Source organism: Solanum stenotomum, chromosome 10 (genome assembly GCF_019186545.1).
Source record: "Solanum stenotomum isolate F172 chromosome 10, ASM1918654v1, whole genome shotgun sequence".
Classification (NCBI taxonomy): domain Eukaryota; kingdom Viridiplantae; phylum Streptophyta; class Magnoliopsida; order Solanales; family Solanaceae; genus Solanum; species Solanum stenotomum.
The window spans coordinates 44,020,600-44,042,464 of record NC_064291.1 but is presented as its reverse complement, the minus strand read 5'-3'; the positions used below and the strand labels follow the sequence as shown (position 1 = coordinate 44,042,464).

The 21,865-nt window shown below is 33.7% G+C and overlaps 1 protein-coding gene and 1 pseudogene across 1 annotated transcript; one reads left to right on the top strand and one right to left on the bottom strand.

Annotated features, from left to right (window-relative positions):
* The first annotated feature begins 2,782 nt into the window (after positions 1–2,782).
* On the top strand, positions 2,783–12,182 carry LOC125841788 (proline-rich receptor-like protein kinase PERK1). Its single transcript, XM_049520955.1, has 8 exons — positions 2,783–3,398; positions 6,475–6,975; positions 7,800–7,886; positions 8,550–8,620; positions 8,994–9,079; positions 9,786–9,933; positions 11,384–11,545; positions 11,653–12,182. Exons 1-8 carry the CDS (start codon positions 2,867–2,869, stop codon positions 11,812–11,814), a joined length of 1,749 nt encoding a protein of 582 aa, XP_049376912.1. The 5' UTR covers positions 2,783–2,866; the 3' UTR covers positions 11,815–12,182.
* Positions 12,183–12,266: 84 nt separating this feature from the next.
* Positions 12,267–16,838, bottom strand: LOC125843292 (phosphate transporter PHO1 homolog 10-like; annotated as a pseudogene).
* Positions 16,839–21,865: the final 5,027 nt, after the last annotated feature.

Below are 21,865 nucleotides of genomic sequence, written 5' to 3'. Positions count from 1 at the left end.
AGATGCTATGGTCCAATGGTGTGAGGCTCTCCCGCCTTACTTTGAAGGCGAGGGTTTGAATCCCCACAAGTGCATTTTATAATCATTTTAAATAGAAACTCTCTTATTTTATTATTCATTAACTTATTTCTTTAATTGTCTATGCTAATTAAATTACATTCTTAATTAGAAATCTAGGTTTAGTAGCTAATTGAATTTTCAATGAATTTGACTTTTTATTACTTTTCATTAAAATTTGAAATAAAATTTAAATGTAATTATTTAATTTAAAGTTAATAAACAAATTCTAAACTTCTTCTATAAAGCTGCTAAAAGCAAACAAAAGAACACCTCATTTGATTCTGCTTTCATTATTTATGTCTCGTTATTGTTGTCATCACCATAGATTAGTGAAAGCTTGAATGCCTCCCCCGCCCCTCCTTTTTTTTTCCTTTGTACGTTCACTTTATATTGAATTAAATACAAACATTAAAGTTAAATATCATGCAGTTTGATTTTTAAAATTTTGAAACATTTATTCGTAAAAAAAAAGAAGTAATATTAATGATGTAGTTCATTTAATTTTTTCAATGCATCCATTCATCAAAAGAAAAAATTACTTATGTATTATTTGGACACCCTTCATAAAAATCCTAGCTACGCCACTACATATATGGTGATATATATCTTTGTTGTCTAACGAATAATGCATATTTATCCCTTTTCGTTAACATATTGAATTAAAACGGAAAAGGGTCAAAATTGCCCCCGAACTATATGAAATAGACCATTTATATCCTTCGTTACATTTTGGGATCAAAAATGCCCCTGCTGTTATCCTAAGAGACCACAAATACCCTCAAGAGTTAACACCCCAAATTTTTGTAGACGTGGCAAGCCACGTGGGACTAATTCTTCCACCTAAGCATTGCCAACTAGGATTCACTACAAAAGAACTAGACCTTTAACGGCAACAACAATCGCCACAAAAGCCCAAAAAATCGTCACTAAAAGTTTTAAACATTAAATTCTAATTTTGTGTTTTTTTCTTCATTGTTTTTAAAAAACCAAATATGATATCGATTAAGTAGGAGTTTGAAGACACTATATGTTTTATTTTTATGTCATATGTAAATGTATAAAATGTACAATGATGCATTATATATATATAATAGGAGATTTGAATCGAGAAGTAATTTTGATTATTTTTCGTAATAATATTGGATGTTTTTAATATGGATATTGCAAGTTATTTATTTTAGAAAATTAGGTCGCAATCGAAAATTAATTATCATATTTTTTTGTTGAAAAAATAGGTTTTACTAGCGAATGGTTGTTGGAGCCTTAGTCGCCACTAAAAATCAGTCATAACCTTTAGTGGCAATATTTTGGGATTTTGTGGCGACTTTGTCGCCACTAAAAGTCAAGTTCTTTTGTAGTGAATCTTAGTTGGCAATGCTTAGGTGGAGGGATTAGTCCCATGTGGCTTGCCACGTCACTAAAAAATTGGGGTGTCAACTCTTGAGGGTATTTGTGGTCTCCTGGGATAACTGCGGGGGTATTTTTGATCCCAAAATGTAATGGAGGGTATAAGTGGTCTATTTCGCATAGTTCAGGGGCAATTTTGACCCTTTTCCGAAATTAAAATAATAATAGTCTAAAACTGGTTTTTAATTTCAAAAACACCACACGACTTTAAAAGTTACCTCATCTTTTTCTTTTATTACTCTAAACCTAAAAATCCATCTTATAACTGAGCAGAAGAGAGATTATGTTTTTTTTTCTTTCATTGGGGTGAGGTAATTTTTTTAACACCACCCAACATTTTTGAAATTAAAAAATCAGTTTAAAAGCCTTTTAATTTAGAAAATATAGATTTGTCAACTAAAAGAATAAATATATCCAATTTGTTAAAAGCAAGTATATATATATATATATATATATATATTATTTTCTTTAATGATGATATATCTGCTTAGATCAAGGATTATATTTAGCCAATTTTACTTCCTACAATCTTACACGATCTTGATCTTTTTGAGGCAGATAATGCAAACAAGCTAATACCGGCAAAATTCAAAAATTTAAAGTTTATCCTAAAATAAAATGCCACAACAAAATTTCAAGTTACTTTTTTTCCAATTGTGGACGATTTAAATTAGTTTTAAATTAAATTTTAGATGATATTTATGTGTTTTAACTTTGGATGCATATAAATAAATATTTAAATTTGTATAAAATTGAACAAGATTTCAAGTTACTTTTTTTTTTTCCAATTGTAGACGATTTAAACGAGTTTTAAATTTAATTTCAGGTGATATTTATGTGTTTTAATCTTGGATACATATACATAAATATTTAAATTTGTATAAAGTTGAACAAGATTTCAAATTACTTTTTTTCCAATTGTGGACGATTTAAAAGAGTTTTAAATTTAATTTCAGATAATATTTATGTGTTTTAATTTTGGATGGATATAAATAAATATTTAAATTTGTATAAAGTTAAACAAGGTCATATATGACATAATATACGTAGAACCTAGAATGAGAGTATATAGGATACCACATACTATTCAAATTGCCAGATAGGATACGTGTGTTTTCAATAATTCAACTCTGTTAAGAATCTACTAAGTAAAAAAAATTAAAATGAAGGAATATACACGTTTATTATATGCCTATAAAAAAAACGAATAAAAAAGAAGAAAAAAAAATAAAAAAATAAATAAATAAAACGAATAGAGTAATTAACGTGATACTATGGTCATAGTAATTAGTAGTGTACTTACTGGGGGTTTCTACTTTCTCAAGTCCACTACTTAAGCAGTTGTATTAGGAACTAATTATAAATATTAATTAATTACCTCATAATCACCTTCTTCTTCATGCATTTCTCACTTCACTCCATAACTCCTATGCATCCACACTCACCGTCCCCATTGCCGTCGCCGTCGTCGGAAGCCAAAAATGGTATCACTTCAAGAGCCATTCCTAAACCGCCGCCAACAGTCATTAATTTTACACATTCACCACTGCCGCCTTCGCCGTCATCACCGAACGCGTCGTTAAAGCCAATAATTAAACCTATTGATGATAAAGTCGCTTTACATCCACCGCCACGGCGGCCGATATATACTCATCCGTTACCAAAGCCTCTTCCGAAACTTACGTTACCACCGCCTCCGGTAACGGCGTTAATGTATCCTATGAATGGTTCTTCTGCACCAGTTTCTAGAGATGAAACTTCGTCGATTAAAGTTCAATCGCCGTTGTCAAGTACATCAATCGGATCTGTAATTGGAATTTCTGTAGGCGTTACTGGAGCATTCTTCATTGTTGCAATTATACTCTTCGTTTGTTGCAGGAATAAGCTTAAATGTGGAAAATTACGTGATCGTGAATCTCCACTGCCAAAAGGTAAAGCTTTTTCAGTTTGATACAGTAGTTGAATCAGTAATATATACAGTAACAACTAAAGCTGCTTTTTCCAGGGGAAATGTGTTTCACTTAACCAGAAAATATTTTTCTTTGCTCATGAAGCTTTCAATGTTCCGTTTATTTTCAGTAATTGATTACCTTGCTAGCTTGATATTTTGCAAAGAAATGAAGTTTCAGGGTTAAGTACTTCACTTCGCCTGAATTTTATTTCGCCAAAGATGATTTAGATACAAACGTACCCAGTATAATATCCCACAAGTGGGGTTTAGGGAATGCGATGTATATGCAGCCTTACCTTGCTTGTGAAGATAAAGAGACTTTTTCCGCTAGATACTCGGTTGAGTAAGCATTTCAAATATCAAGTATTTAAGCAAATATAGTAAAAAATTAGATGCCATGTTGAAAAACAATTAAGAAGAGACTCTTCGGGGTGACCCAGTGGTTTGTACTTGGAACTTCCATGGTTGAGGTCTCAAGTTTGAAATCCCTTGCAAGCAAAAACAAGGGGTTTGTCGCACCGGGGTTGCTTAATGCAGGTTACCTCTCTTGTGTGGTTTGCGAGCTATTGCATAGGAGTAGGAGTTTTACCCTGTGAGCGCTCAAAGGGTAGCTGCTGTGAATTTCTCTTGCCTTTAAAAAAAACAATTAAGAAGAGAACAAGTAGCTACATCAAATAACACAATAATTGAAGCAAAGGAAATAATAGGTACTGCTAAAGTCGAAGAAAAAAATTAGTTAGAGGGTAGTAATATAACAATACTAATAAGAGAATTAGACAACGCTCAACTACTACTAACCTTCTAACTTAATCATCGATCTTCATATCTTTCTATCTAAGATTATGTCCGCGATAAGTTGTAGGGGAGCCATGCCTTCTCAAATCACCTCTCCCAAAGACTTCTTCGGCCTGCCCACCTCTACGGCTCTACCTATGCTTATACCCACTACAACCAACCTCTCACACCCAGTGAGGTACGCAAGATTTTTTGTAAGGCATGTCGGTATTTAAAAATAAATAATTGATATAACAACATTATATTAATATCTTGTACAGGAGCAGACCCCTTCATTTGCTGTAATTTTTTGCCTTGCATCTTCTTGATGCCTTCTAATGAAATCTCCTTACTTCATAAAAAAAATATTAATAAAAATTATTTAAAGCATACTAATAAAAATAAATCAAGTAAACTACTACAACTTATTATTGTGTCCTATTCTATTTTGGACAACTAATCAAATTTCTATAATAGGATATAAATTGTATTTTAGTTCAATTGGTTTATCTTATCCTGATGTTGAATAGGATTTGAAGGTTGGAGGTTCAAATCCCTATAACACTTCCTTTTATCTAAAAAGGCCCCAAAATATAACTCAAATTTGGGCTTGTTGAGGGTCGAACTCGGCCACACTTTAGAGAATGACTACACCATTTGCACGCAGTAAACCAATAAGCCAAGGAAGCTCACTTGTTCAAGTAGTGTCATTAATATTTTTTCTACTTATATTTGAGTTTTCAGATTTTTAGATATAATTATTTAATACTAAAAATTTTCATCGAAGCAGTGTCGGTTGACACCCCTTGACATAGGGTGGGTCTGCCCTTGCTCGCACCTCATCGCTGCGGCGTACGTTTTCTTGAATTATTGACCCTAGATACTTGAAACTTTCTTTCTTGGGGGTGACTGGTGTATTAATCCTTACTTCCACATCTTCCATGTGGATATGTCACGAACTTAAACTCTAAGTATTCAGTCTTGGTCCTACTCATTCCGAACCCCTTAGACTCCTGGGTCTGTCTCCAAACCTTTAATATATTGTTGACTCTGTTTTATGTCTCGTTAATCAAAACTATGTCCTCTGCAAATAGTATACACCATGGCACCTCTCCTTGGATATGCCGGGTCAGTTGATCCATCACCAAAGCAAAAAGAAATAGGTTAAGAGTTTATCCTGATGCAACCTCATCATGATTGGGAAGAGACCTGAGTTTCCTCCTATTGTCCTGACTCGTGCTTGGTACTATCATACATGTCCTTACTTTCCCTAATAAAAGCCTCAGGTACACCTTTAGCCTCCAAACATCACCAAAGAACCCTCTAATGACGTTGTTGTAAGCTTTTTCTACGTCAATGAACGTCATATGTAAGTCCTCTTTCTCTCCCTAAACTGCTCGATCAATCGCCTAACGAGATGTATGGCTTCTGTAGTTGAAAGCCCTACGATAAGTCCAAATTAGTTCTCACTGATAGATACACCCCTCCTCAACCTCATCTCCACCACTCTCTCCCAAACTTTCATAGTGTGGGTCAACTAACAACTTGATATCCCTATAACTGGTACAATCCTGAATATCACCCTTGTTCTTGTACAACAAGATCAAAGATGATTTAATTACTATCTAAATTTATCATTATTTTGTTTTATGATTTAGTAGGGATTATTAATCCTTTTTACTGATTAAGTGGTGACTTTATCTCTAAATTCAACTATTGAAAATTAGTGATCCAAATTGCTATTTTTTCCTCATTCAATTTAATAGTAACTTCTTTAAAAATTTACTAGTAATGAAAATAGTGACTTATGTTTCTAAATTCATTGTGACAGACAATTATCATATCTTAAATTTTATACTTCTTATGTTCATTTTATATGATTGTGTTTGAATGTGTATGGACTACGGAGTTTTAAGAAGAAAAAGGGACTTTTTGAGGCATAATCGAGTATATGTCACATACCAAAAGTATCTATAGGATCTTATGCTTTTAAACATGCCATGCCATTCTGGAAATGTGACAGTTTGGACATTAATCTCTTAAACGTGAAACTTTCTCCGTCTGACTAGATATAATGCTTAAATCTTGTTTTAAGAGGCTCCTTGTTCAGAGCTTGTTTTCATTGATTGCAATTTGCATTTAGAATGGGGTCCAAATTGTTGATATTATGAAATTTAGCAGTTTAATCTATCAACATAAGTTCAAAAAAGCTGTTTGTTTACTAACCAGTATGAGTTCAACTTGGTATATTCATTTGCTAATTGTTTCGGTCGATTCATCAGATGACTTGTACCATGTTCTGCGTCAAAGTTTTAGACAGCAGAATGTAGCAAATGGTTCTCCTGTTTCCCCAAAGCAAGTGACACCATTCCGCCCACTTCACTGCTTTGACAACAATGCTCATTCCAATTCCCTTAATTCAGAAGCTGGCAGTCATTTTTCACCAAAAGACCACATAGTGGATTTAGCTATTTCGGGTGGCAATTTCACATATGAAGAGCTGTGGTTAGCAACTAGTGGATTCTCTACATCCAACCTTCTAGGTGAAGGTGGATTTGGGTATGTACACAAAGGAGTCCTCCCTACTGGAAGAGAAATTGCAGTTAAACAGTTGAAGGTTGGTAGCCATCAAGGGGAGCGTGAATTTCAAGCAGAAGTAGAGACTATTAGCCGAGTGCATCATAAACATCTTGTGTCTTTGGTTGGATACTGCATGAATGGAACAAAGAGATTGCTTGTTTACGAATTTGTTTCCAACAGGACCTTAGAGTATCATTTACATGGTATGTTCTTTCTCTTTTTCCTTAATTCTTTGGTCGAATCCTGTATCAATAAGATTTGTGACCAGCTTAAGTCATTTTTTGAATTATGCTAATATTTGTACAGCAGAGAGTTGATAATTAAGGTTAAAATAAATCTACCTTAACGGGGGCTTCCTTAATGCAGCTTAGTTTCACTGAATTGATTTTGAAAAGCATGTAAAATACACCTCACGAGTTATGAGTTCCATGTTAAATGGACAATCTTTAAGGGGGTACTTAACCAAGCCTTTTAAGTAAGATTCCTCGTGGTATATGCCTATACCACAAAAAGGTGGCCTAGAATTTCATCAAACCATGGTTTTTAACATGAGAAGGTAAAAGAAGAGCTTGCAAATACATGCTACTTCTGTAACCCAAGCCCTTTAATCTTGCATGGTAAAGCACTGCTATTTCTATGCTTTTGGAAAGACCAGCATTTAATATCTTCTGACTTCTGCTGTCCCAGGCACTTCATTTGCAATTTTCCACATACTCTTCTATACCCTTATGGTGTATTATTTTAACACACTTCATGTGAGGTACATTTGATGGAAGATCTTTCATAAGTGCCACATTTTAGATGTGTGATTTGTTTCATCATCAGTTTTAAGGTTTGTATAAAGAATGTTCCTATCCACCCTGATGCATGTTTTCTTTTGAACTTTTGTTTTACAGAAATGCTCTTGTATCAGTTTTACTTCTCTGATCGCTTCTAAATATCCGATTGAATAGAGTTTCCATAAGTTCCTCTGATATAAAGGTCTTTCTACCAAGATGCTATTTAGAACAGATTGTATGATATGCAGGGGAGGCACAATCCACGATGAAATGGGCATCTAGAATGAAAATTGCTATAGGGTCAGCCAAAGGATTGGCTTATCTGCATGAAGACTGTGAGTGCGCTTCATCTCTGTCTTGGCTTTCTATGTTTGTTCTTAATTTGCATGTTCGTCCATTAGTTGACTAGAGGTGTCCAAAGGAGTAAATTGAATATTAAGTGGCCTGGATGCTTTTTAACAATGTTGAACATGTTTCCAAAGGGAACTCTTGTTAGTGTGTTTGTAGATTGTGACAAGTTGGGTAGCATAATGGTTTTCATCACATATCTATCTTCACTTTTTCTCCTGAAAAGGATGTAAATCTAATTTTCTCCCTCCCAATAGATACCATTGATCCTCACTTCTATAATACCATTTCTGAATCTCCTCGAGATTTGAGAGCTGAATACCTCGGTTCTAGGGTCTGCTAATGGATAGCAGAAGGCCATAATATTTCCTAAATTATGAAAGATATAACATGAATATGCATCAGGCAAACTGTACTTTCCCCATATAATTTTATATGCCATGTTCTTTCCTGTCAAATATGAAATCAAATAGTTTTAGTATATTTTCTTCCACTACTACCAATTTAATATAGATGTCAACGTATTTTTGCGCTCTGTAGGACAATTTAATTGTGGTTCCTTGAATTAGCTTGAATAGAATAAATATCACTTCTTTTGATGTAGCAACCACAGGTAATCGTTCTCTGAAGATACTAACTTGTGGCTGCAGGTAACCCCACTATCATTCATCGTGATATCAAGGCAGCTAATATTCTTCTTGATTCTAACTTTGAAGCTAAGGTAACTTTGTGTTTCGCTTTTTGGTATTGCCACTATATTTTCTGTTCTTTTTTTTGAGAACTGTTTTTATTTTTTTTTGAGAACTATTTTCTGTTCTATCTTTACTATCAAAGAAAGGTCGGGCTGTTTTCTATTATCGACAACTGGCTTCTGAGTACACCTAGAATCCGCTGTTGATGTAAATAGCTTTTTGTTCTTAACATTAAAATCCATATGATGAGATTAATTTGAACCCAAATGAGCATCTACTCAGGTGCAAATGTTAACTGCATTATTGATTCTGTTTTTTGTTTCTTTAATTTTCATGTGACAACTAAGAACATATTTCCTCATAAGTTATTTAACATGAATGGGAACTTTGATTTGTATCCAGGTTGCGGACTTTGGACTTGCCAAGTTCTTATCTGATTCAAACCATCATGTCAGTCATATCTCCACTAGAGTGGTGGGAACTTTTGGGTGAGTTTAATTGACCCTGTCTCTGCTACCATGAATTAGATATCAGAAGGAAAAAAATTGACTAGATCAAGCAAAATTACTATATACAGGTCACCATACTGAGTGGACCAGTCTCTTCTACTTTTATCAAGTAAAAAGTGGTGCTTCCCTTGTTCTAGCGTTACTAATATTCATTTTTTTGGGCTAACCTCATGCATAGCATAGGCTATGCCCTTCCCATGTTAACTTTGTTTCATCCAACTTGCAAACTGATATCTATATCAGATACCTATAGAAAATCGTGCTAGAATGGGACTCTCAAATCTGGGGATTTTAGAGACACTGATGACTTGCATGACCTCGATTTTAGGTCAATCTGCTCATGATGCAGTGATTCCTCTCAGCATTATAACCGAAGTTTTCCTGCTAGTCGGAGGATGAGAAGAACGCATGGGATGTTACTGCTGTTTTCCCGTGTCTGATAATGTTGGGCTTCTTAGTCCTTGATTTTCCCTTACCAACACTGATTGGGGAAAGAGGGGGTTTGAGGGGTTAAGGAGAGGGGCTTGGATTTTGGAAACTGTAGAACTTAAGCTACTTCATGATTAGTAATGATTTCTGGATTACACAGCTTCAGGTAGATGGACCACGTAAAAACTAACAGGGTAAAACCTACATTTCCTGATCACAATTTCTTCATGTATTTGATAAAACTGACGTCTTGCAGGTATCTGGCCCCAGAGTATGCACAGAGTGGAAAGACCTCAGATAAGTCCGACATCTTTTCTTTTGGAGTCATGCTCCTGGAGTTAATTACAGGGCGTCCACCTATAATCTCAACTGAATCCTCCGCATGCAGCAGTTTGGTCATATGGGTATGTTATCTGTTCCACTTTCTTGACCGCTATTCAGCATTCTTAAGTGCCTAAAACTAATGTTCAACTAGATGCATGAGTAAAACGTTTGTGTGCAACCTTTATAACTGGTTAAATAGCATAATGCTTAAATTTACTTTCTGTCCAACTACACTAATCAAATCCTCAATATGGAATAACATTCATCTTACTATAGTCTTATCCTTAATTAGCTATGTATGCACTGTATTTAATCTGAGGCAGAACATGCAAGCACAGCTTATGCAATTCTCTGAGGTGGCCTTTCTATTTATAAGAGATCTTGATCCTCCGGAAGGTTTATCATTTGTCGTTTTAGAAGTACTGGGTGGTTTTATCCTTTATTGTTTTTCTTTTTTGCGAGTGATAAATGGTTGAGAAATTTTATCACGGCAGTAATCAATATCACGGAAACAACCTTTCTACCTCCACGAGGTAGTGGTAAAGTCTGCGTATACTCTACCCTCCTCAGACCCCACTTGTGGGACCTCACTGGGTATGTTGTTGTTGTTGTTTGTAGTAATCAATCACTTAAAAAAAGAACCATGGAAAAGCATTGGCTTAAAATCAGAATTTGGCAGACCACCGTCCTTGTACAAAAGAAATGTGCAAATCAAAAGGATCTGGTGTTCTTGAAAAGTTCATCTCTGTCAAGCCAAAGGCATAAAAATTCACGTCCATCTTACAAATTTTTAAAAGAAATTTGTCATCCTTGTACCAAATGATTTGGCTTTTGGACACCCGTTTTGATGATGGAACATATCTCAAGTTTTCTGTTGCATCTTTTACAACTATTAGTTTGTCCAAAGTTTCAGTCTTAAAGCATGGAGTTCACCATGAATTTGATATCATAATCTATCAAATTTTCCCAAAATAAGGCTCCCTTTTTAGGAAATCTTGGAGATACGGGTTCCTGGAATCATTTTGTTGTTCTCAAAGATTATTACTGTTGGTTCTACTTAAGTCCCACAATTGATCAGAATTAATTACATAAGTTAATTCGAAATTGAGATCAGAAAGACGGATTTCAGAGTTAGCAGCTTCTTGCATGCGGCCTACTCACAGACAGAATTAGTTATGTCACTTTAGTTAATCAGAATTAACTTTACACCTCTTCCGGGGCGTTTTTTTTATAACCTCGTCATCAAATACAATATTTTGTACTAGGAATCATTACCGTAGTTTCTGGTTTTCATATTCTTGGTTTTTGATTAAGTACTTTTTGAGTGTCGTTTATTAACTGGATGTACACAAATTTCTTGATCAACATATTGGTTTCTTGTAGCAAAATAACAAAATATTTTGGGAACTAGAAGCATCTCTAGGCCGATGCTTAAATGCATTTTCAAAGATATGGATATCATTGTTGTCAACCCTCTTCTTATAGTATACCACTTGTACATAGCATAAGAAGACTCTTTCTGATACACAGGCAAGGCCTTTGCTTAGAAGTGCATTGGATGATGGAAAATTAGACGCCCTAGTAGATCCATGTTTGGGACAAAATTATAACAGTGAAGAGATGGCTAACATGATTGCTTGTGCTGCTGCTTGTGTGCGTCATTCATCACGGAGAAGACCGCGGATGAGTCAAGTAATAGCATCTTCTCTTAATTCTATTTCTGTTAGTGCTGGCGGATTTCTTTAAAGGGGTTTATAAACCAAAACCTTGCTTCTTATTTCTTCCTTCTTATTGTTCAGGTAGTTCGTGCTTTAGAAGGCGATGCCTTTATCCTGGACCTTGATGAGGAAAATAGACCAGGACAGAGTACCATTTGTGACTTTGATTCTGATGGAAGCAACTATTTTGAGAAGTTCAAGAAAATCCAGCGGAGCACTCTGAAATCAAAAGAAGAATGGTAATACCACCGTACACCGGGGGCTGTCATGGAAGTACACCAACTGAAGATGGAGTGAGATGAACGAAGCTCTTCTCCCCTTTTTATCTTTCTTTTCACTGATGTAGATGATAAATCGAGGGTGAAATATATGATCGCAACCATCAAAGTTGTCTCACTTAGTGAGAGGATTGATAGTTTGTTGTTACATGAAAGTGCAAAAAGAGAAGAAACAGGAATTGGCATGAGATATTCAGTATATCACCAAGTAAAAATCTGTGTATAAAGATGCATGTTCAGATGTACATATAGATTTCTTCCCCTCTCTCATTTCTTATTCCTTTTTGCAGTATGAATGCGAATTCTTGCATAGTAGCAATACTTGAAAATGTATACCACCCTCACATAAAAGGGTACTCTAAGCTATTACACATTCATCTTTTGATGAAACAGAACAGGTATTAAGCAAACTCGAGTCATCCTACTCATTTTTGCCAACCTTGTCGTCGTCTGTAATGAAGGGGAGTGGGAGTGACTTGAATGCTCGGTACTCCCCAACGTTGTTCAAGTGTTCATTCTCCAATCTGAGAGAGAAGTCATAACTTATAACGTATCCATTTTCTTTCCTCTGTTATGTTCCAATGAAGAACAGTAAAATTACCTAAAGAAGTTCCAAATGCCTCGACGAAGAATTTCTAAGCTTGCAAATGTGCTTGTTATGACTTTACCACGTAGTGGGCGCATGTCAAAACTCAATACTACTTGCAGCCATACAAATCTCAGGAGAACCTCAAGAATCTACCATCAAATGTGTAGGAAAAATATTAGATTTTAGCAAATAAGAGACAGGGTTATCTGTGCTTTCATTAACTTGGAAACTTTACCATAGCTATATAATATGCAGTTTTATGGTGTAGTAAGAGCTTATCTCTCAGAAGAAAATTTCTTGACTTCATTTGAAGAAGACCCCAGTCCATCCTGATATCCCAAGATATGTTTGCCAGAGCTGCAACGCCTGAGCTAACCAATGCCCACACTTTCCAAGTCGTTTTTTTCCGGAGTCTGAATGTAGACTGAAAGACAACTGACAGTAGCATCGAGAAATAGGTGAAACCGTTGAATCCATGCTTCATCTCTTTCTCTTCTATTAATCGTCGCATACACTGCACATTAATTTGGTCAACCGTCAACCAAGTAAACGCAGATATGCAAATGTAGAGATCATGATGAATGTTTTAAGTACCTGGAAGAAGCGAATCCAATAAGGAATTGCAGCTGAAATGTAATAGAAAACGATATACACATCACTAACGTGGCACATTTTTCGTCCAGTAGAGGATTTTCCCCAACTATAATAACAAATGTAGTATACGAAACTTCTTATCGCTTGTGTCTGAGGTCAAGAAGATGTAGAAGAAAGGTCAGAAATCTAAATTAAGAAAAATAAGAACCATATCACCTATTAATGGCCCAATAAAGTAAGAAACCTGGCTGGTTAGCTGGTCTGATAGAAAAAAATCAATCATATTGACCTGCAGAAGAAAACTATCAACTCGTAAATTCAACCAAAAGTCGTATACTCTACGTGTATAGAATTCTAGCATAGTAGAATCAACTACCTTGTATAAAGGAGCACAAATGCTACGAAATAGACTCTGAATAAGGAAGAAACGGCTTGAACGATAGATGATGTTAAAAGGACAGAGACATATGAGAACTAAGCCCTGCATTCGAATCAGAGGATTGATCAAACAAAATGTAAATGATAGTGTGTTCAACCAGCATTTAACTTTATATATAAAATCTTACAATGAGTAAGCCCAAAGGAACCAGTTCAACAAATGCCTCATGCTCTTGGATCCTCGAGTCCATCCTGATATGCAGCTGTACCAGGCAAGCAGTGAGTACAAGAACTGCAAGACCAGAGGCTAAAAGAAAAACTTCCTTGTGATCTAACTCGGTTCCTGGCTTGAATTCAAGTATAAACGAGTAGTTGATTCTACAGCATCGCCACAAGTATATATTTGCAGCACCAATAAGCGTATGTAAGATGATGTAACCGTAGAAACTGCAAGAGAACTTTAAGGTATCAGGAAAAAACTGAGAAGGTCATAAGTCATGATGCTCGGACTTTTCAAACAATGCTGTCGGGAGCGTGTGTCATATCCTCCAAAAGTAGTGCATTTTTCAAGGATCCAACAGAGGCACAGCAACATAGGTCATAAGTAGGTGAATCTAGCTGTGTTCTTTCATTTTAAACGCGGATTATTTGAAGATCCGAAAAAAAAATTAACCTGTAAAGAGGGAAGATGCTATCCAAATACACTGTAGCCTCCTCCTTGTCCAATAACTTTCTTGTTTGTATGATTAACACAATAGCCATAATTAGAGCAACTGAGAATCCACAGAAGAATCCTACACATTGAAAGGATCGATATATTAGAAACCATGATAACCTCATCTTCTTCCTCAACAAGTCTTATGAATCTATAAGTTAAAGAGATGTCGAAAACTATGAAGTAAAATCTTCAACAAAGGAGAAGTTCTCAACCTGAAAGAAACCAAATGCTGTGTTTCTCTCTTTTCCTTTCAGGCCTTACTAATTTGATGTCGTCCCCCCGTTCAGAATTAAAGTGCTTGACAATTGTTACTTCTACCTTGTTCAGAAGACTAGTAACCTAAAACATGGAAAATAAACTAAAGACTGAGAAGTGAATATATAATGGTGCATATAACGAATCTCGGAGACAAGGCACACAAGTTTAAGGTAGTACTTATTAAGGGTACTACAAGTTCCATCTTATAATAGTTTTCGTCTTTGTAAGAACATACTTCTCAATGTTAAATATTAAGAGGATTTTTAACATTTTTCAACATATACCCTCAAGTAATGTCCTTTTTCACATTCATTTGCAGCACACTAGAAATAGAATGTATTTTAAGATAGAATATGGAGTACTTTTTGAACCGGTAAAATAGTGTTAACTTAAAAAACTTAAATGGAAGAGTAAGCTATTTGGTCCATAGAATAGCTTTTTCTTATCAACATGTATGCTCTTTTTCTTTAACATACTTCCTTTTACCTAAGGAACTGTAAAAAATCCAAATCCCTTGATTGGATTCAGTGGATTTGAACATACCTCATCAGAACTTCCAATATAGGTGTTATCCACGATTTTCATGTACGATCTCATCACTTTCCTTGAAGTAATCTGCAGTCAGCCAGTCATGCAAATTATGGTCAATTAGTGATAACTAAAGAAGTACTACTACAACTGTGAATTCTCACAGAATGCAATTTTCTATGCCTACTTCACGAATAGAAGTCTGACCTTTTCATATTTTTCCAGGATCACAGAAAATGCTGAGAGGTTCATAAAACTGGTTCATCATTGAAACAAGAGTCAGAATAAATGTCGAAGAGGAATTGGAAGCACCAAAATATCTGATATTTAAGAAGTTCAAGTTAGATGCTTTTCTTAGAACCTGTACTGATTTAGGTGGCGAAGTTTCTGGTAGAACTCAACAAAGGCCTTTTTCAACTTTTCTTCAATTTCCTTTAGCTCTTCTTGACTGAATCTACATTCTTTCTCTGTGGTACCAAGTAATAGTCTTTCTACCGATGATTTTGGATTGTCGGATGTATTTTGAATTTTGACACATTCAAGAACGTCTGAGGGAGTGCGTCCATGTTCACCTAACGAAGGATCTCTATTTTCTCTTGGAGAAGAAGCTGGTTTTATGATGTTCTCACCAAACTTGTCCACTTCTTCTTTGAAGTCTAGTTGGTCTTGCTCTGCATTTGGACATCTAGTTAGAGACAGAAAATCTCATGAAATAGAAGGTTACAATCAGAATGTCCATGACATTTTCACTACTAGCCCATGAACCCTGGTGGTTCACATATAATGCTTGTCCAGTCCCGATCTTTGCTGCTGTTGAGCTCGAGTTAGATTCCCCACATCGGTTGGAAATGGACTAAGTGGTCTCCTTATATTGGCTTAGGCAAACGTCCCCTCGTGAGATAACTTTAGGTTTGAGTTAGGCCCAAGTGTCATATCTTACGGCAACATTAAATGCCATCACAATGAAAATACGAAACTACAGGATTCTAAACTCATTCAGTGGAGGCTAAGTTTTGTCAATCTGCTTATATATATGGCTGAACAGAATAGAGTAAGCTATGAACATTTGTGTACTGTAATATCAATAGTTGAACTATTTTAAAATGTTCTTAGTTAGCCTATACATAGCAATTTAATATATCATGTCAACGAATCCTTATAATCATTGCTTGATTTGTCCTAGTACATAGAGAACTGTGCATATTTTCAATAGGATTAGGGTACAATTTTCTATTAAGGCTCTCATTTCTATTTGTATTCACCATCACTCATGATCAACAAGCCTTTTAAGTGTACGTTTGATGGAACATGCGCATACTAGTTATGTTGCTCAGATCCTCCAAAAATGCAAACCATATTTCAAGCATCTATCAATGACATTTCGAGTAGTAACAACTAAAGCATGAAAATTTAAGTTAACTAGAAATAAAAACTTAAGTCATAACTAACACTAATGACTGATAAGGTGATAGCAGTACATACCAGCTTCACTCGACGCCCTGCTTGGAGAAGTAACCTTTGAGGATGCTGCTTTGTCTCCCTTGGTATCTTTTTCTTTTACTTTTTTTCGGAGAGCAATCAAAGCCTCCATTTGTTTGGCTAATTCATCTGCTTCTCCCTTTGCCTCTTCCACTATGTCCTTGTAAAATCTATTAACTTTCTCAAGTTCATTATCCAATTTTTCGAAAAATGACTTCTCATTTTGTCCCATTTCAGATGGTATAAACAACTTTCCATTCGATAACTTCATCGAATTTTTATGTTGGATTTTCCCAATTTCACTTTCTTGATTCTCAATATCTACTTTTCTATGAGTATTGAAGTGGTTTATATCTTTCAGAAGGTGTTTAAGCCCACCATAGTCCATATAAGCCTCACTCCACTCAGGCACCATTTCATCCTTAAATTTTTTCCCAAATTTCATTCTTTTTTTCTTATGTACTCAGCAGCTCAGGTTTTATCAATATTTAGAAGCAAAGATCACCTAAGAACTTGTGTTACAAACTAATATGATAGCAGTGTCGGAGCCAGCTTGCGCGCACCTGAGTTGTTATAAATACTATAGCCATAAATACACATGGTACATATGGATGAAAGAGCCAATCCAACAATGGAAATGAATTTATACCAAGAAAAACACTTACCTCTAAACAATCACTACAACAAAATTAGCTTTTAGCGGTAATAAATAGACACAGTTTTTACCGCATTAGTTAATTGATATTAAATCCAATACCGACGTAGGCTTTAAAGACATTTACAAAGAGTGTTAATTACCTCTAAAAATACATATTTAGCGACAATTAAGCACATGAAGTTAAGTAATTGCAAGTACATATTGATTAGTGAAATCAATACCATGACATTAAAGAAACTACATATATGTGAGGGGAAAGATTACCTTGAAAATGAATGAAATATTGGAGATTAGAAACAAGTTAATTAGCTTTGGAGTCAGCTGCCGTCTTATAGTAACTTCACAAGTAGTACTATCAAGTGTGTATACATACATATATTATCAAGATTACTAATAATACTAAAGAAGTGAACATATATATAATGAAGTTCCCACTTGGACTTGGAGAAGGAAGAGAAAATAAAGAGGCGGTGTCAAACTATGAAAATTCTCATTTCATTTCCCCTTCTTACTCACTTTGTATCATTATTACTCCCTTCGTTTTTATTTATATGTCATCATTTTAGATTTCACGTTTTATATAAATATATCATTGTATTCTTATTTAGTATTCTCTTTAAATTAATTTAATAAGTGAACATATAGCCACTCAAAAATAGCTTAATTACGCTCCATAGCTATAGTTTGTTAATTACGATTCGTAGCTACATGTTATAGGGAGGAGAGTGGCAAGCGAGATTGGAAAAGGAAGGAGAGAGGCGAGCAAGAGAGGGCAAAGAGTGGAGAGAGGTGAATTGTTATGTATATTTGTCAAAATATTGTATATATGTAACAGCTGTGATATACATATGTATTTGTATATCTGCAAGCGAGATTGGGAGAGGGAGGAGAGAGGGGAGCGAGAGGGGCTTGTATAATTCACATCTCGTTTGTATAATTTCCGGGTATGTTTGTATAATTCGCGTGTTTTTGTCTAATTGAGTAATACAAAGTCTGAAATTATACAAATATGATAAAACTCAAAATAACGAATTGATACAAACATAAACATATGACCTTAAAACAGTTATACAAATTATATTATACAAATCACATAATATAAATTATATTATACAAAATCCGAAAACTACATGTTTATAAAAACTTTAATAAATTATTCAAAAAAAGATTGAGTGTATATGGTGATAAAACTAAAAAATCAAAGGAAATCATCATCATATACAAATACAAACCACCGTATATAAATACAAATCAAACGAAGAATTGTTAGTTGCGAATTATACAAATGTGGCGAATTATACAAACATGGCTAATTATACAAACTCGAAGTCAACCCACGTAATTAATGGTTACTGTTAGTCGCGAGTGGTAATTATAGCAAACTATAGCTATGATGACTAATTAAGTAGTATAAAAGTTTACTTAACCGCGTAATTTTCCCTTAATTAATTGACTATTGAACATAAATTAATGGGAAAAGAGTTCGAAATATATGCGAACTTTGACCGAAATTACTGTAAAAATCTTAAACTTTGAATAGGACCTATTACCCCTGCACTATCAAATAATGTATTTTAAAGGTATATATGTGCCACGTGGACAAGTTGTTATTTATAATGATGCAATATTTATGATGTTCACGTGGGTACATATATACCTTTAAAATACACTATTAAATAGTGCAGGGATAAAAGGTCCTTCCCAAAGTGTGGGATAGTTATAACAATTTCGGTTAAGTTTGGATATATTTCAGATTTTTTCCCTAAATTAATCACTTAGTTTTCCTATTTTGGTCAAATTCATACTTTCAAGGTTATAAAATAGGAAGAATAGTATTATTTATGTATTAATTTTGTGAAATGACAAATATTAAAGACCATCTATTTTTAGTGAAGACGACATATAAATAGAAACAAAGAAGATATTTATTATTTATTACTCTCGATATCTCATTTCATTTTAATTTTATGTAGTATTATTTGATTTGACATAGTGCTTGAAAAAAAGACTCTTTTGAAATTTATAATTTAAAAATAATTTTTAAATATTTGTATCGTATAAATCATTTAATTTTAAAATTAATAAGATGATATACTTTTGGAATGGATTTTTTTTTTTCAAAAAAAAAGTGTCACGTAACATAAAATAGAAGCAATATAATTTATCATTTTAATTTTACTTCTTTTCCCTCTACAATATGGCACGTGGCAGCAAGATACCCAGCGGCACAACCATCTGTAACCTTTGGAGTTTGACGATTCTTTACGTCATAGGCACAAATCCCTCTGCTCTCTTCGTTGAAATTTGAGTCGATTCTTCATCAATAAGATAAAGTGGTGCATAAAAAATAATTGATGCGTCGAAAGTTTAGTTTATTGATGAATTTGATAGTATATTGATATTTAAGATCATGCAAAGTTTTAATGAAGATAAATGGTATATAAATGATATTTCATATGTCGAAAAATGAAATATAAGTATCAAAAATAAAATCCTCACGTCTTTCAAAGAAGTGAATGTACTAGTAACACTGCTGGAGAAACTCATCAGAAATATCTACTTCCTAAAAAAATCAAGAGGAATTTTAATAGTGAATTTCATTATTTTAGGTTTACTTGAAACTTGAAAGGATATTGAATTTTATAAAAAAAAAATACAAAATATATATAATGAAGGAAAGAAAGAAGAATGGTCTATTTTTCTTATTAGAAATATTCTAGAATTTTGAATTAAATTACTGAAATCTTCATATTAATGAACAAAGTTTTTAATAACATTTAAGGTAATGCATTTCAAATAAATGGCTAACATCTTATTAACTATAACTAACCTTTACTTTTATAAATAATAATATTGCTATGTAATTAAATGCTTAATGTCTTTTTAGAATATTTTACTGTAGGTAAAAAAAAAAAGACAACTCTGTGCATGTGTATATTTTTAAGGTCTTTTATTATAATTTGAATTTAGACCATTAATTTTATTGAGAATACTTACATCAATCTTATGATTGAGATTGGTTCACCCAAAAACTTAAATTAGATGCTGTCAAATTTTGAGAAGAATGATGATATTGACGGTGAAAAGAGCTTTCGAAGGGTAGTTTTGTAAAGGGTTATGTATGGTGTTGTGTAAAATGAAAATCAAAGTATCTATTTGATCATATGTTGTTTTGAATAATATGTATACATATTAGGAGGGTCATGACCTGTGCTAAGCACATATCCAATATCTGCAAAAAGATTTTCCTCACATGGATAAACAATTACTCCTCATAAATTGGCATCTAAAGAATTTTTGTTATAAATGTAGCTCTATTAATAAAATTAGGTAAATTATCTGCGCGAAGCGCGGGAGTAATCTACCCCAATTAGGCCATATTTTATTGATTTTGTACTGTAGTTGTTACCCCGATATGATTTAAGATTTGCTTTCACTTTTCCCCATTTTTCCCTCATTATGAGTGTCGTTGATTTAATGTTCTGAATAATACATTGAATAAATTATTCTTAATTTTAATTTGTCATATTAACATATTATTGACCAAGCATAGTCTGAGACATCTAATATATACAAAACATTGTCAAACTGTGTACATATAGTCCCTCTTGAACGGTAAATGAATAATTTTATATTACATTCAACTGATATTCTAATAATAGGAATAATAAACCATTGTTATCTTTTTAGATGGATTCTATAGTAAGTTCAGACATTTTCCCATAAGAATGGAAAACCACATAGTTTTTCACATATAATGAAAGTAAGTATTACAAAACTAAACTTGAAGGATGGTTTGTGTAGTTATCTCTTTTATCCTTTGGTTATAATGATTTTCTAGAAAAATACCTTAAGTTGAGTTATTTTATAAAAGAAAATTCATAAGTTGAGTGACTTTATTGATATAAAATCAAGTTGAGACTTTCTCAAATAATTCCACATACTTTAGTGACCTTTTGAGATATTTACTCGTCAATAATTGCATCCATAAACTCATTTAAATGTTAGTGTAAACATGGTTAACGATATATTTACTCCTTGCAAAATTGTCCGTGCATCCTAACAACTTGTATTTATGATCCAATTTTTAAGTAAATAACCGTTACTTAATATATCATAATATTGATCCAAAAAGAACATAGTCAACATTAGCATATAGCTCATTAATACAATCGAGTATCACACGCTGGAGCAACTCCAAATGTGTACTATGTCGTCCCAATATGCATCTGTATGACATACCTTCTTCTTCTCCGACATTAAATATTCGTGTATTTTGTTTTTTTTAGTGGTTCACTGATATCATTGTTTTTGTATCAATATACTGGTGAATAGAATTGCGTTTCTCAATACTGCGATTGGAATAGAAGTGTAATTTCAAATTGAACTACATCATTCTGGTATATTGATTTTGAAAAACACCCAAATAAACTGAATAGTTTTGTGTAATATTTTTCCCTTTCAAGTATATATAATAAGTTGAATAGTTGTCCAATATGATACATTCTCCCTTTAATTTTCCATTTTAATAATTACTTATGATACATTTAAAGGAGAACTTTAAAATGATATATGTAAAACAAAAGGTAGGGCTGAACTTTCTACACGTTAGAATTAAAATAGTTATTCACTTTTTCAACCTTTTAAAGTTTATTTATCCCTTCACCAATCATTATTTATTCATTAGAAAAATTAATATCTCGGGTTGATGTTCATTTGATTCCCCAAAAATATGAAATAATAACACCTCCGGTAAGCAAAAGGATAAATTATAAAATCAAATTAAAGTGATTGATTGAAGGATAAATGATACG